Raw genomic sequence first — 17,571 nt, forward strand, 5'->3', positions numbered from 1 at the left:
AAAATTTCATTTTTCTCCACAGCTTTTCTATTAAAATATATATAAAATATTTTTTTGTTCAAACATGGTGACAATTTAGGCACATGCTGTGTATATATATATATATATATTTATATATATATATATTTATATATATGTATATATATATATATATATATATATATATATATATATATATATATATATATATATATATATATATATATATATATATATATATATATATATATATATAATAAAAGTTACAAAAAATTACGCCTAATAGAACTAAAGTCATGGTTAAAAGATTGCGAATACCCTGATGAAATTATAGAAAAAGCATTCCATAATGCAAAACTACAAGGACCAGCACCATAAAAGGAATCTAAAGAAATATTTCCTTTAGTGACAACATTCTATAGTAATTTCAATTGCCAATCTTTTATAACAGAAGCTAACCTTTTGCTCAAAGTATCTTATAATGAAAGAATTAAAAATGTTTTTCTAATATTCACCTGGTAGTAGCTTTTAAGCAACCTCCTAACTTACTAAGAAGACTTACTTCTCCAAATTATTGAAGTAACTAGTAAGAAGATTGGCATATTCAATTGCAAAGATATTTGGTGCAAAATTTGCAAACTATACCTTCAAGAAGTAGATAAGTTTAAAACATCTAACAGTACTATTTGGAAAGTGAAAAGTCACATCACATGCAACAACAAAAATGTAATTTATTACATAAAATGTTTAACATGCAAAAAACAAACATATACTGGTAAAACTAATAATTTAAGATTACATATAATGAACATATTTCCAGTTGCACAACTGGATTATCAACTGATTGATTTGGCAACTATGTTTATACTTGTCAACGTGTCCACAAAAGTGTAATTAAACCTTTTTTCCAACTTTTCGTCTTTCTTGAGCTTAACAACGAAAGTTTTTTGTTATCATATGAAAAGCATTTGCACAATCAAAAACATGATACATTTAATTGATGTGTCTATAATTACAATTCAATCTTTCAAACCTGTCTATAATTACAATTCGATCTTTCACAATCAGTAGCTACCCATAGCAACAATATGAAAATTAAGTTATTTTTATTTTTAATACAAATATCTTGCAAAATAATATATATATATATATATATATATATATATATATATATATATATATATATATATATATATATATATATATATATATATATATATATATATATGTAAAACTATGGAATTAATTTTAATTATAAAAACTATATTTTTATGTTTATTTCAATTTTTACTCTAAATTTTTATGTTGTTATGACTTTATTTCAATTTTTACCCTAGGGTATTACAAATAGAAGTTTAAAAATCCAATTGATAATGTCATTAGATGCTTCAGACATTTACCTTCCTATAAGCAGGCTATCTTCAAACTTTTTTATGATTGACCTTGGTCGTATTGATATATCAACTTCTATTTATAAAGATAAAATATTTCTTTATGACAAGTTAAAAGTTGATGTTAATGGCTTTAAGTTTTTAAGGTAAATTTACTAATTAATTTTATATGCTTCGAACACAATATTATGATTCTTAAAAACTCTATATATATTCTAACAATATATAATGTATATATTATGTTTTACATTTTTATAATATAGTAAATATGTTTATGCTTTTAAAGTTCATGATATAAAAGTTTTATACAATATATAGATATAAATAGATGTATAAATATATTTTTTAGGAATCTTGAAGAAATCATTTTTCCATTATCAATACAAATTGAGTGTGAGCGATCATTGAACAAACCTTATCAAGATATAAAGATAAAAATTCATCTTGCAATTATATCAGTAAAAATATTTTTTATTAACATATGCCCTATAACACAAAACTTTATTTATTGTAAATCTAAATAGTACTGTCAATATATTAAAGTTTTCATTATTGACTTTTATGGTCAACTTGTAACCTTTAGTACTTCAATTTTTTTTTTTTTTTTTTGAGGAGTTAAAGAACTAGTATAATTCTGCAAAAAGTTTTACCAGTCGCGGACCGGCTCCACAAAGCACCGGGAGAATTCCTGGTGGGGGTAAATTAGTTCGGTCAAAAATTTCAAAATGAGTGAATGCAAGAAAAGAAAGGGAGGAATTGAAAAAAATTTATCTAATTAGAATTCAAATATTTTCCCAGGTTTTATCAATTTTTTAACCCATTTCTATACTTTCTTTTTCGTTTTCAAGCCTCAGTCTGCCCCCTGGTTTTATATTATTTTTGAAATCACACTGAATATATAATGTACACATATATACATTATATATGTACATTGTACAAGTATGTACTACACTGTTTTTTTTATAAATCAGTGTGTATATTATTTAAAATAAGAGTTTTAAACAAAACAAAAATATTATAAAATAATCTATTGTTTCTTCAGGTTTTTAAACCTGTTATTTCTTATGATTTTTATCAGAAATAAAAATACTCTTTATTTATACAAATTGTAAACAAATGTTAAAAAAACAAACAAAACCTGGATCTCAAAATAAGCAAAATTATATAAATCATAAATCATCATTTTGTATTAAAGTTTTTATTAAAATGATTATTAAAAAAGTCTTTTTTTTTTTAAACAAATTTTTATTGTATAAGCTGTGCTAAGTTGTATTTTTATATTTTTAATGAAAATCTAAAGAAATAATAGATTTAAAAGCTTGAAGAAATAATAAGCTATTTTTAAATTGCAAGTTTTGAGTATTATTTTTCCTAAATGAATATTAATATTTATAAATTAGGTAAAAATTCACAATGATGTTCTTAATGATGGATTTCTCTTCTTGGATATATTTGGTATCTTAAAATCAAATCCTGCTGGTAACATTTATAGACTTACTTACTATATATATATATGAAGACCTCAGTGCAAATAAAATGTGACAAAAATTTTATTTTTGATTAAGATTTTAAATAATTTAATCAAAACATAAATTTTTTAAAAATATTTTCCTTTGCTTTAAATAAAGATTTTTATTAATGATTTATAAATACTTTCTCAAAACTTTTTAAATGTGACAACGCTGGTTTTTCCACTGAGGTCAAAACATGTTGTTGAAACTGAAAAAAATTGTTACATTTATATATATATATATATATATATATATATATATATGTATATATATATATATATATATATATATATATATATATGTATATATATATATATACATATATATATATATATATATATATATATATATATATATATATATATATATATATATATATATATATATATATAGATATAGATATAGATATATATATATATATATATATATATATATATATATATATATATATATATATATATATATATATATATATATGTATATATATATATGTATATATATATATATATATATATATATATATATATATATATATATATATATATATATATATATATATTTGGTGTGCAAAAGATGCTGGCTAGTAATATTTTTTACACTAAATTATTTTGAAAAAAGATTAATGACTTTTACTATATTATACTTTATTCAAATACATGCTATAATAATAATTATAGCATGTACTGGAATAAAGTATAATATAGTAAAAGAATATCATAAAAGAATATATTTACATGTACAAATGTGGTTTCCAACCACATAATATAACTGATGGTCTAGGACAATCAAAGACATATTTACGAATAATAGTGCATTGAATGTTTACATTTAACTCACCAAAAGTTTGAAGCATAAACATAAACAGGCAAGCAAAGGTTTAAATAAGAAAAAATCAACAGCAACTTATACAGCAACCATATGGAAGCATAAAAATGGCTTGGTGTACACAAATTTAAATTTCGGAGGGTAATAAAAAAGAGTTTATTTCACTATTATCTATAGGTAAATCATTAATCAATGTTACTATTGTTCAAAAGATATATATGTAACAAAACAAAGCAAAACAAAAAAACAACTAAAAAATCATTAAACAAAAATCATATTTCAAGAAAACTGCCACCAATATTGCATGCAAATGATGAAAGCCTAGCTCTTACTAACCTAAAATGTTAGTACTATTGTTAGTAATGTTGTACTGTGACATAAAAACTTTTTAAAAGGTATGGCTACAAAATATTTACATAAAAGTATAATTAAAGTTTATAATTAGAATACTTGGACTAATGATTTTTCTTGTAGTGCAAAGTGGCAGTTTTATAAGCCTTCGCACAAGTAAATATAATAATTATAGTAATAATTTACATTAAATTATAGTAATAATTTACAAACATAAAATAGTATTATTTTACTGTATTATTTTGTGTCCTATATTTCATAGTATCAGCTATATAATTAAAATTCATTACTTATTTAAAAAAGTAGACTGCAAAATCTTGTTAGTTGGATATTTTTGCATGCCACTGTATACACACACACATGCACACACATACATATATATATATATATATATATATATATATATATATATATATATATATATATATATATATATATATATATATATATATATATATATATATATATATATATATATATATATATATATATATATACATAATGGTTAATAAATGATAAAAAGTCTAAGATTTTTTGTTTAATAAATTGTGAAAAAACCTATTGGTTTTATGGTAAAATTAGTGTTGATAAGTAAGTAGTAGATAAATAAACTTTATTATTATTATTATTTTTATAATTATTAATACCATTATTATTAATATTATTATTATTGTTATTGCCTGTGAAAAATAAGTTGAACCTAACAATAGTGAGAATACCAATTTCAAGATTTCAATTCGAGCTTATAAAAACGACCAAAATTTTTAAATATGTCACTCATAAAAAGATTAACAACATTCTTTGTTTTTGACAATATTTTTTTTTTGACAGTATTTTTTTATGTCCATCATTTTTATAATAATTTTTATGACAATTTTCTTAAACACAAATTTTTAATTGAATCAGACCAATTAAATTTGATTTAAGATAACAATTTATAAAATAAAACAGGCAAAATAATTATTTTTTGTTTAAAAATCCTTAAACTATTGTACCATGTTGCTCATATTAGATGTCGCAAATGCAGGCAAAAAAATGTGAAGCTGTTACTTAAATGATTGATGAAAAAATTAATTTAAAAGAAACTTTTGAACATCATTTGATGATGAGGAAAACTTTTATTCTATTTTTACCTTGGACAAATTTTGATAACAGTTTTAAAAATTGTAAAAAAGTCCGTTATTTGTAAAATATTAAGTTCAAAAATGTTTTAAAACATGCATTAGTTACTACTTTTTAGGGAATGGTGAATGTTATGTACCATGTGTATAGGCTATAATTTTGACTAGTTAAATTTCAATTTTTGCCAGTTTGCATATCGTAGGCAAGAAGTTAATTGTGTTAAATAAAAATATTGGGCCAATTAAAAAAAAAAAAACGTGATAAAAACAGCATTTTAAAAAAATGTGATAAAATTTATTTGAAAAGAAAATAATATGAAAATAAAATATGCAGTGTAAATGATTAATGGCTCTGTGCCTGTTATCTAAAAATTTGGTTAAATACAATATATGGCTACTCTGGGATGAAATTAGACACATTCCAGCTAAGCATTTAAGTTCATGATTTGAGGTAAAATACAAATATTTGAGGTAAAATACTATTATGAAAGTCTTTATTATATAATAAAAATAAACTTTGCATTGAAATAAATTCTGGGCTAATTTTCAAAGTTTATATTGGACTGGTCTTTTTCTACATAAGTGAGCAGTTTTTAAACTAAAGTATGATTTTAAGTCAATTAAATTGAGGTTTTCACCCTGCCCAATTTTTATAATTGTATAAAATTTTGTATATGTATTAACATAATATTGATAATTTTTAGACAATGAATGTATAGTTTTAAACTCTACAACTGCAAAACCTAGTTTATTAATCCATGCTGATGTTAATGAGGTTAATGAATAAGAAATTTAGAATTTTTAAACTTTATGTTAAATTAATTGCATTCATTTTAAATTGTTACATTTGATTAATTGTATTAACTATACTTATGTTGCTAGGTTTTAGTTATCATAAGCACATTAATAGAGCGTCCACTTCTGACAGTTTGTCTTCAAAAGCTGACTTTAATTTCTGAAAACTGTGCAGATGCAAAAAAATCTCACTTTACATTCAAACATATTGAAATTAAAAGTTATGATAATGAAGAAACAAGTATTTGATTTTGTCAATCAAAACATGTTGAATTTTAATTAATAAATTCGTTTTTTTTTTTTTATTTAAAATTTATATTCATTTCAATAAAGGAATTTTAATTAAACAAAATCTTTTTTAAAACATTTTTCAGAAATTCTTTTGACTTCATCTCTTGATGGTGGTAATATGAATGCAGTATATTATGTAAGTCAACAATTATTATGCTGTATTTTGTTGTATTCATTCCTTAAATAAATGCTTTACTACTTTTGTTTGCATATTTTTCTGAAATGTTCATTTATTTTTTGCATATATTTTTGTGATTTTAGGGCACAACCGATAAGAATCAAGATTTAAATATTTTGTTAGGCCATGTTTTACTTTTTTTGGATGATTGTGCAATACGTAACATAATATTATATACAATGCCACACATAAAAAGGTAAAATATTTTGAATGATTGTGCAATACATAACATAACTTTATATACAAAGCCATGAATAAAAAGGTAAAATCTTTTTCAGATTATTGTAACATAATGCTATATACTAAGCCGCTCATAAAAAAGTAACATTTTAACTGCTAAACTTAATTTTAAACCCAAAGTCCTCATTTTTAGGTATTAATTTTCTGTTTGTATTTTTTTTTAATTGAACTTTAATATTTTTTAGTTTTTATAATGTGTTTACAATTTCTGGAGAAATCAATAATATATGTTTTGAAAATAAAGTTAGCAATCAAATCGAAAGTAAATCTTTTTGTTTTCAGTTTAATATAAAATAATTGAAAACTATGCATCTTGATTTCTTACTGTGAATAAATTTTAGCTCATCTTAATATTCATGCAACTGTTATATCATTGTCTATGACTTGGTGTTGTTCAGATATTAGTTTAGCAGTCACAAGAATGAAAGGTTCAATAAATTTTTTATTGTCATGCTTGCTTAATAACAACATTTTATCAATAGTTCTGTGGTTACTGTTTTTACTAGATATTGTTTTAATGGCATTCTTGACAGAGAAGATTACTTCTTATAAATTAAGGTTGCATTTTTTTTTTCGACTGAAAGTAAAAACATATTTTAAGATTTGTTACTTTTATTAATATAATATATTATATTGTACATAAAAATCAACAAATTCTACAGATTAAACAGTTTCTGTATTGAAGATCTGTCACACAAGAGTTTATACAATCAAGTATGTTAATATTTTTTCTTTTGAATGATTTTTGAGTTATAACATTTTTTTTTTAATACAATACTTATTTATTTTTTATATATACAAGTATAATCATTCAATTGGAAAAATAAACCAATGAGTATTAACTATTAGAGTTGACAGGGGCTATTTTAGGTAAATAATTTGGGCAGTGGTACCCCCCATGGCAGTGCCACAAGGGGTTACTATGGGGGTAAGGAAATTTGGCAGAAGCATTGCTGTATGTAGGCATTTTTTTTGCAAAAAAATTTCTGAATTTGAGCTAAGCTACCTCATGAATATTCATGAGGTAGCAAACAAGGTTATTACATAATATGCTTATAATAAGATAAACAAGATATGTTTATAATATATGTGAGGTTTCATTTTTAGGTTTTATAATATATGGTAATGAGGTTTCATAATATATGGGATAATATATGTGAGTTTTCATTTTTAGGTTTAATAATATATGGGAGGTTTCATTTTTAGGTTTCATGATATATATGAGCTTTCATTTTTTAGGTTTTATAATATATGTGAGCTTTTAATTTTTAGGTTTTAATTATGCTTGATGATAATGCGCTTGTATTAGAGGTTTGACAGTTGTTTTTTTTATTTTAAAACTTTTAGTATCTTTTTAGTTTTAAGTTAAAATATATTTTAAATATATAGTTTTATAAATACATGTTCATGTGGTTTACAACAATTACATGTGCTTTACAACAATTATATATGGTTTACAACAATAATATGCAGCTTACAACAATAACATAGAGTTTACACCTATAACATGTGATTCACAGTAACAACATATGGTCTACAACAGAGTTGTTAACAAGGCCAAATATTGCAAGGTTAAATCCAAAAAAAGGCCATATGTTGTTAGGTCAAGGCCAAAATTTTATGTCAAAGCCAAGAAAAAATGTTACATTGTTACAAAATTTTTATGGTTAAAGCCAAGGACAAGCCTATGTTGCTTGGCTAGTACCATGCAGTGTAACACCGAATCCCAGATCAAATGTTGCAGGTTTAATTTTTGGCTTTAAGGCAAGGATAAGGCCAAGGATTCAGAAAACTGGCCTACAACAGTAATATACAACCAAACATAAAAATTTTCAATCAGTAACACTTTTTAACTAAAAATGGAAAATTTGACTTTATAAAATAAACAAAAAAAAATAAAAAACACAAATAGCTAAAATTTTTCAGTTTTTGAGTTTTTTTTATGTTTTAAAAAACAAAAACAAATTTAACAAATCATTTGTTTTCAATTTGTTTTTATGTATTTATTTAAAAAAAGTTTGTTGATAAGTCATTACTAAAATAAAGGACATTTTTAGGAAATTATTTAAAAAAAAACATTTTTTAGACAAAGAATAATTTTTTATTAAATGAATTATTTTTAAAAAAGCATTTAGCTTCAGAAGTTACAACAGACAGTGTTATCCAAAAACAAATCACACTAAGCTTGAAAGTTGGCAGAGTGAAATTTATCTATCTATACAAGTTTGTTAAAGATGTTATGGTAATTTGTTTTTTCATTTGAATTAAATTGAACCTATTCTTACAATATATATAGAAACAATATTCTTGTAGTGATATACTGTCCAACCTCCATATTATAATATATTGTAATGAGATATTGTTTAACATCCATATTATAATATAGTGTAGTGACATATTACCCAACCTCTATATTATAATATATTGTAGTAATATACTGTTTAACCTTCATATTATAATATATTGAAGTGGTATATTGTCAAACCTCCATACTATAAATACTGTATTGATATACTGTCCAACCTCCATATTATAATATATTGTAGTGATATATTATTGTCTAACATCCATATTATAATATATTGTAGTGACATATTGCCCAACCTCCATATTATAATATATTGTAGTGATATACTGTCTAACCTCCATATTATAATATATTGTAGTGATATATTGTCTAACCTCCATACTATAATATATTGTATTGATATACTGTCCAACCTCCATATTATAATATATTGTAGTGATATACTGTCCAACCTCCACATTATAATATAATGTAGTGGTATACTGTCTAACCTCCATATTATAATGTATTGTAGTGATATACTGTCCAACCTACTTATTATGATATATTGTTGTGGTATATTGTCTAACCTCCATATTATAATATTTTGAAGTGATATACTGTCTGACCTCCATATTATAATATATTGTAGTGGTATACTGTCCAATATATTATAATATATTGTAGTGACATACTGTATATATCCATATATTATAGTATATTGTAGTGACAAACTGCTATTGGTGCTTTTTTAAGAATCTTAAAGTTATTATTTTCTTAGTATTTGATTTTCAAGTCTCTTTTTTTTTTTTTGAGAAAATGTATATATTTCATGTTATAAAGTTTTTTTTTATTTGTTTTTTATAAAGAGTTTAAAATTTTAAGTAAATTGTTTATCTTAATATCTTTTTCTTTTTAAAATTGAATTAAAAGCTGTTTCTCTAAATTTGCATTTATTTAAAAAATATATATATAATAATTTATAATATATTGTAGTGGTATACTGTCCAACTTCCATATTATAATATATTGTACAACAGTTGTTTGCACTGTTATACTTTATGATATTCTTATACTTATATTATTACACATTCCTTGTAGAGTTATATATTTGACAACATGTTTGTAGGAAAGACTTTGTTGTGATGTACTATTTAATATCATTTTTGCAGCATATTTGTAATAATAAACTGTCTGTCATTTTTAAAATAAAATACTGACACTATTTAGTATAATATTTAGCATCACTCTAATTTACATAATATTATTTGTATATGTTTTTCATGAAACAATACGGATGTATTTTTTATACTAGAGTTGGGTACATATATGTGAAAAAGGTACAATTGCAAAGTGTACTTTATATTTTATTAATTTAATGGTGTGTTAGTGTATTCCTAAAATTGTATTTTTTTTATATTACTACAATCAATCAATAGAATATAATGATTATAATGAATATTTTTATAATATTTATAGTTTTACTTTGAATGTCTTATGGAACCCATGACTTCACTTTACAGTAATGAAAAAGACAAATTTAAAGAAACACCAGTAAGTTCTTTAGTTTTTGTTAAAAAACGTTTTTTAAAGGGAACATTTTATTTAAGTGTAAAATGAACGCCATTTTAATTAAGTGTAAAATGATGATCTTTTTAATTAAGTGTAAAATGAATTATATTTTTATTAATTGTAAAATGATGACCATTTTAATTCAAAGTTAAAAATGATGACCATTTTAATTAAGTGTAAAATGATGATCAATTTAATTCAAAGCGTAAAATGGTAACCATTTTAATTCAAAGCTGCAAAGTAATACTGTTGTGTTACACTGTTGATTTATTTCTTTAATTGATTGACTTATGTCAATTTGACAGATTTTATCTTTATGAGTCCTCACAAAAATTACCCAGTGCTACAAGGGCTAGCGAATATGGTTTATTCTTAAACATCTCTTCACCCAACTTGTCTGTTTTGCATCAGATATTCATGGAAATATGCTCTCACGTCCTGATGATAGTGGGGATATTTTAAACTTAGAGTGAGTTGTTCCCTATCTTTGCTCATGAATATCATCATAATCATTACCATCATAAACATCATCATCATCATCATCATCATCATCATCATCATCATCATCATCATCATCATCATCATCATCATCTTTTAACTTCTCTATACTCAACAAAAGTACATTTTTTTACTCAAAGCCAATAATATTAAAAATACTTTGGATACTGATTCTTTTATGAACCCTTTGCTATGCACGGAAACTTGTTTTTTCTATTATTTTCATAAAAATAAAACTGGCGATCTCCAATCTACTCTCATTTAATTTTAATCTATATAAATATTTTGTAAACAAAAATGGTATACATTAGTAATGTTAACAAAGAATAAATTAAGTTTGAAGCGGAATCACGCACAGAACAGAAAAACTTAAATTTTAGTTGCTAGATAAATAAACTTTAATTCCTCGAAAAAAATAAGATTCAGTGGTATACTTTTTTTTTTAAATAATATTTTAAGCATTAGTAAAGATTTCCAGAAAACCTTAGGATTGCACTATGTATCATAGTCACAGCAATCGTTTAAATGCAGTTCATGAATGATCACACACAGAAGTCATGCACGGAAGTTTATTAATTTCATGTAGTTATTTTTATGAAAATAAATTGCTTGTGAGTGTTTCAATTGAAATATTATACTTCTACGACTCATATTTAATATATTTTCAATAAGAAATGGCAGTCATTGATTATTTCTAGCTAGAGTATAGCGTTTTGAAAATTATTGTGTACTTTTTAAACTGAAGCGATATTATTACGCAAAAAAATAAAATTATAAAAATATGCATAATTGATTTAATAAGGTAGCCTAAAGTATGATAAAAATATTTTTGTTATAATTGTTCTATAGGAAAATGAAAATAGTATGCATATTGCTTTTAAATATATGTGTATTGAATATATATATATTTAAGTATATGTGGAGTGTATTGAAAAAAAGTTAGTGAAAATACTATTGGGCATTTCCATTTCTGTGCGTGATTTTTTGTTATTCTTTGTTTTAGCAATTAAAGTCCCAGCTTTTAATTGCTAAAACAAAGAATAACAAAAAATCACACACAGAAATGGAAATGCCCAATAGTATTTTCACTAACTTTTTTTCAATACACTCCACATATACACAATCCAATACACTCCACACACTTCAATACACTCCAATACGTACTTTTTACTTGCTTATTCTTGAATTGACTGTGTTTAATTTTTGTTTTACTTATGTTTATCCTAAGCTCTTTTGCATCTATTTCATCATTCTATCACTGAAATCTTAGTTGTTGTTTTTTAATCATTTGTTATAATTAAATAAATAATAGTATAATAATTATATTTCTTTCTGTCTCTGCTATCAATTATAAGTTATCTGCATAGAATAGGTCCTACCCTACACTGAGCACAAAAACAACTTCAAAAATAATAATCAAATACAATGTACATAAGAGTGAATCTTAATGTCAATCTTTAAAAATTCTATTGTTTTGATTCTTGTTGTAACATTTTCATACATAGTTATGATTACCTAACAAGCCAGTTTTCAACACCTAAATACCTCAAAGTCCATTACACTAACTCTTTTGGTATTTTTTCAAAGTCAAAAAATGGTCTCTTTTCTTTTCCAAAAGTCTTTTTTGAGCTTGCTTTTTAATAAACATTGCATCTCTTGTACCCTTTCCTGATCTAAAACCAAAGTTAATGTTATTGATATATACACTGCTACTTATTTTTAGGCAATAATTCTTTCTTAAATCATTTTTACCTGGTCAATTTTATTTCTTCTACATTCTAGTGCATCTCTGCCTCATTTAGATTTTTTTCTTTAATTAATTACTATCATGTACAACTGCATTGGAAAGATCTGACACTTTAAAAAATTGTTATATGAGTCATATAACAATTTTTCAAAATGAGCCATTTGCTTTGCTTTTACATCAACTTCATTTTTTATGTAATTTTTTATCTAGCTCTTTAATACAACTCTCCTTAACATTCTTATTTTTTTGTAACCATTTACTTTACAAACCTGAACCAACTTTGTTTTTCTCCCTCTTTGTCAATAGCTTGGGCTATTAAACAGTGTTCTGAGTACTATCTATGCTTTGAGTCAAGTTCTTCGATCTGATTTAAAAATGAATAAAGTCACAAAAACTATAAAACACAAAAAACCATCCTCATCACCAAGTTCTCTAAACCTATCATTCAATAATATTCATGGTCTTCGAAGTAAATTTTCTTCCGTTGAGTCTTACCTCTTGCTAAGTTCACCAAATCTGTTTGTTCTTTGTAAGACTAATTTAAGTTCAGCTGTCTCATCTTGTGATCTTAGTGTTGATGGTTATCTTCCTTAAATTCCTAAAGACTCTAATAGCCACATGCTTGGACATTTGTAAGAGTTCACCCATTTGTTGGGAAATAAGGTTTGAATTTACAGACTACTCTTTTATGTGCATTCTATTGACATCACATCGCTTTTCTCTTTGTTCTATATTGCTCTTCTTCATTTCAAGAATGTTCTATATTGCTCTTTGTTCTTTGTTCTATATTGCTCTTCTTCATTTTCGATGTTATTTTTAACAAATTAACCAAGTCTTTTCTCTTTATCCTTTGCCTATATCATTGTTGTTGGTGATTTAAATGCTCATAACACTGAATGGCTTGGCTTTAGTGTCAGTGACTCTGCTGGTGTTTAAGTCCGCAACTTTTGTCTTTCTCTAACACAAATAGTCAACTTATCAACTCATTTTCCAGAAAATCCTAATTATTTACCATCATCGTCATTAATTATTTACTCAACTCGACTTATGTCTTGTTTCTTATCCTAAAATCCTAAAATCCGTTGTAAAATAGTTTTGTCTAATGCTGAAGCATGCTATTCTCAGGTCACAAAATCTTGTATTTTATCTCAAAAATTAGGCTCCAAGATTTCTAAAGAATCTTTATTTTTCTATAATAGAAACAAATCTGTTAATCTACCCCTCTTGCATAGTTCAGATTTTCTTACCTCACCTAAAGACAAAGCTGGATTGTTTACTAAGATCTTTTCATCAATCTCATCTCTTGATTCCACACATCATATCCTGCTTAGACTCTTTTACAGCTTGTGGTCTGGACAACATACCTTTTATAGTCTTGGAGAAATATTCTCCGGAGCTGTCGTCTATACTTTCAAAACTATTTAAGAAGTGCTTATCAGAGTCTTTTTTGACCATCCAATCTTGTGTCATTATGGCTTTGTATGCAGAAGAAAAGTCTTGCTGGAATACGTATGGTCTGTCCCCATGTACACTCTCAATCCAGGGTTTCACAACTGTTTCTAAAACCTCGATGTAGGCAGCAGCATTCACCCGAAGCCCCTGTTGAAAGAAGTGAAGTGGCTTAACATGTCCTTCATTGCATGCAACTCCTAAGACTATGACAGTCACAGGAAACTTTGTGTGCATAACACAGGGAACCTCTGTAGAATTTGACCATAACCACCTCTCATTTCTCTGATTGACTTTTTGGTGTTGGTCAAAAAATTTTTCTTCAGAAAAAAACCATAACATGTCAGGTACTATGGAGTGCTTAAGCTTGTTCAAGAGACGTTTTTCTCAAATAAGTCTCTGATTCAGAGTATGTGCTGACATAAACTGTCCTCTGCGTATAATGTAGGACTTATAGCAGAGGTCTTCATGGACAACTGGACAGATTAGACCCTCAGAGATATTAAAGTCCTTCGCATTGGCCCTCATCAACTTTGAAGGGCTTTTGTGAGCGATCTCTTGCACTTGTTGGACAAATTGTTTGTTTCTAGTAGTCTAAACATTCCTCGTATCTTTAGCATTTTGCAACAGTTTCTACATTGCCAGCTGATGCTTCCAATTCATGATAAACCTTATGTACGAATGATCGGGCACAGTTAAGAAAATTGGAGATTTCTAAATTGATGTGTTTCATACATATAGCAACAATAACTGCATGTCTCTTCATTTCTTGTGTTACTTTATGGTCCATTAATGATCTAAGAAGAAAAAAAATTCTTTATAAATTACAGGCACATGTATGGATGTCCTCAAATACCGTACTCACCCTATATATTTATATATATTAGGGTTAGACTGAAAAAATTTGTTTTAAAATTTTGTACCTCCTGTGGTCACAAATAAATGAACTTTTGTGACCTGATTATTTATAAATCATTATTAGAGCTAGTTCTGAAAAAAAGTTCCCGCACAAAGACACCCAACAATATGGTAGGTGTCATTTTTTACCAAAAATATTTTTTTCCTAATGTATATCATTTTGGGCCTCAAAAGAAATGAAGTTTTATAGGGATTTTATAAAGAATAATCTTTATCAAATATGACCTTCCTAAAGAAGATATTTTTTAGAAATGTCCTAAAAAGTGCTTTTTTTCAATCAAAATTTTTTTTTTAATATTTATTTTAAATTCTTAATGCCTGATTTAAAATGCAAACCCATTTTTTTTTATAGCAACTGTATCATAGAAGTAGGATATAATAATCTCTCTCCTCTTTAACATTAAGCTAGAATGCAAACATCAAACATCCTGAATTTGCAGTGTACTGCAATTCAACCAATGTCAAATATTTTTAAACAAACACTTTTTAACAATAATAAGTACTTTTTCCACACATTTCAGCACATGGGTCATCAGAACCTGTTCAGTTACTATGAGCTTTTTTGTAATATCATGTTTAAATAAGAAAATGACATGTGAAAACCTTTTTTTTAGATCGCTTTTTTCCAGCTACATATTGAAATTGTTTCCTCTTTGGTTGTTTATCCTGAAACATCAGTATCAAACAAATACCTGTTAGCTAACTTTGACAGATGTGTTATTAAGAATTCACCATTGATGCTGGTTAATAATTTTACAGTTGAAATAAGTGAGATGAGTTTATCAATGTAAGATTTATTTTAAGTTAAATTTTATAACTAAATATTGTTTTTATCATATTATTTCTTTAATACTTTTTTTAAAAAAAACAAGGGTTGATAAGATATCAGTAAGCAAAATTGCTGACCAGTTAAATCCATGTTTACAAATTGTTCAATCAATTTTACCACAAGATCAATCTAGGTTAGCGCCAGTCCAAAATTTAAAAATAGATGTTCATATAAATCCAATTATTGTAAGTTATCTAGTTTTGTAAATGCTTATTTCTTTATATCATTATTTTTTAATATCTGTGATCCGTCTCTGCCTGAAAAATTAAGTTGACTACTTTTTTTTACAGAGTATATTCAAAGTGATACCCAGATCTTAACTGTTAAGTCATTTTTTCTCACTAATTTTTTCCATAGGTGCATTTAAACGAAAAGCATATACAACTCTTTATGTGCATGTTTCAAGCAAATTTTTTTGAAAAAGGTATTTAAAAATATAAATTTTTTAAGTTTACATAAAATTCAGGTAAATTTGTTTAATTTACCTGAATTTTATTAATTACTTGTAAATTTTATTAATTACTTGTAAATATTTGTGTAGGAGAAACACAGGAAAGGTTAATTTCAGCTATGATAAAATCTAATCAAGTTGAAGGAACAGATAGTGTTGATGTGAATGTTAAATGTGAACTAATCAAATTTATTGTGTCAAGCAATGTTCTTTTTAAGGTATTACATTTCTTTTTTTAAGGTCACAATTGTATATTTTTAACATTGGTGTAATTGTAACTGAATGTTTTTGACAAATTTTATTTGTAACTTTTTTAAGATAATATTTGTTGCTAAAATTATTTTAGGAGAAGTATATGTCTGAGCAAGTTAATATTTGTGAGCTGTGCTGTCCAAAGTTTACAATGAAAGTTTTTGTTGATGATAAAGTTTCAGTAAAGTTGGCTTTAAAAGAATTTGTAGTAACTGACCTTCGACCTTATTCAAATTTCTACTTCAAAAAGTAGCCTTTATTGTTTTTTATTTTTAATTTTGTTAATTATTTTTAGAAACATATTTTTAAGTTTAATAATAACTTCTACTATTTCCTGGTTCCCTGGTTACCTGGTTACCATTTTAAATTCTTGGTAGTCATTGCATTTTGTTATAATTTTATGTAATTCTCTATAAGTGTTTAAAATCCTTGCACTGCATCTTTTTGTATATTTTTCAGCTATAGTCCCAAAATTCAGTATAGTGTCCTAAATTTAAGCCCTACATTAAATATTATTTACTACAGTACTCTACTACACAAGTATATTTACATATGCACTATGGGAATGGTTTTATATAAATGTTGTAAATTGTTATATGAGAAGATGAGAATCTATCACATTTCTTAAATAGATTAAATTACAAACATATTTTCATTATTAAAAGTAGTATTGTTTTTTGTAGGATGTTTGAACAATTTTCGGAAGAAAAGATAACACCTGAAAATAAAGACCTCAGTGAAGAAAAGAACAAATTTAGTGTTATTTATAACTGTGATGCAAAAGAAGGAAGCACACAATATTGTATTTTTTTTCTTAGTTTTTTTTTTTTTAAGAGAAAAATTTTTTAACCATAATTGAAATTAGGTTTTTATAGATAAGTCTTTT

At 25.1% G+C, this 17,571-nt stretch overlaps 2 protein-coding genes across 6 annotated transcripts in view; one reads left to right on the forward strand and one right to left on the reverse strand.

Moving 5' to 3' along the window:
• Positions 1–17,571, forward strand: part of LOC100213148 (intermembrane lipid transfer protein VPS13A) — a 234,420-nt gene that overhangs the window by 154,606 nt on the left and 62,243 nt on the right. For all 5 annotated transcript variants that reach the window (XM_065813519.1, XM_065813515.1, XM_065813517.1 and 2 more), the window contains exons 44-63: positions 1,317–1,516; positions 1,720–1,828; positions 2,771–2,849; positions 5,883–5,953; positions 6,061–6,214; positions 6,348–6,400; positions 6,526–6,638; positions 6,868–6,944; positions 7,024–7,110; positions 7,189–7,240; positions 7,345–7,396; positions 7,955–7,993; positions 8,811–8,924; positions 10,449–10,523; positions 15,768–15,940; positions 16,026–16,167; positions 16,340–16,406; positions 16,524–16,651; positions 16,780–16,934; positions 17,369–17,487. In XM_065813519.1, the coding sequence (XP_065669591.1) occupies positions 1,317–1,516; positions 1,720–1,828; positions 2,771–2,849; positions 5,883–5,953; positions 6,061–6,214; positions 6,348–6,400; positions 6,526–6,638; positions 6,868–6,944; positions 7,024–7,110; positions 7,189–7,240; positions 7,345–7,396; positions 7,955–7,993; positions 8,811–8,924; positions 10,449–10,523; positions 15,768–15,940; positions 16,026–16,167; positions 16,340–16,406; positions 16,524–16,651; positions 16,780–16,934; positions 17,369–17,487 (2,059 nt within the window). The remainder of the gene's footprint in view (positions 1–1,316; positions 1,517–1,719; positions 1,829–2,770; positions 2,850–5,882; positions 5,954–6,060; positions 6,215–6,347; positions 6,401–6,525; positions 6,639–6,867; positions 6,945–7,023; positions 7,111–7,188; positions 7,241–7,344; positions 7,397–7,954; positions 7,994–8,810; positions 8,925–10,448; positions 10,524–15,767; positions 15,941–16,025; positions 16,168–16,339; positions 16,407–16,523; positions 16,652–16,779; positions 16,935–17,368; positions 17,488–17,571) is intronic.
• The window catches only part of LOC136089117 (uncharacterized), a 70,163-nt gene that overhangs the window by 20,130 nt on the left and 32,462 nt on the right, over positions 1–17,571 (reverse strand). The gene's annotated exons all lie outside the window — the stretch shown is intronic.

The sequence above is a fragment of the Hydra vulgaris genome, chromosome 12 (assembly GCF_038396675.1).
Source record: "Hydra vulgaris chromosome 12, alternate assembly HydraT2T_AEP".
Lineage (NCBI taxonomy): Eukaryota > Metazoa > Cnidaria > Hydrozoa > Anthoathecata > Hydridae > Hydra > Hydra vulgaris.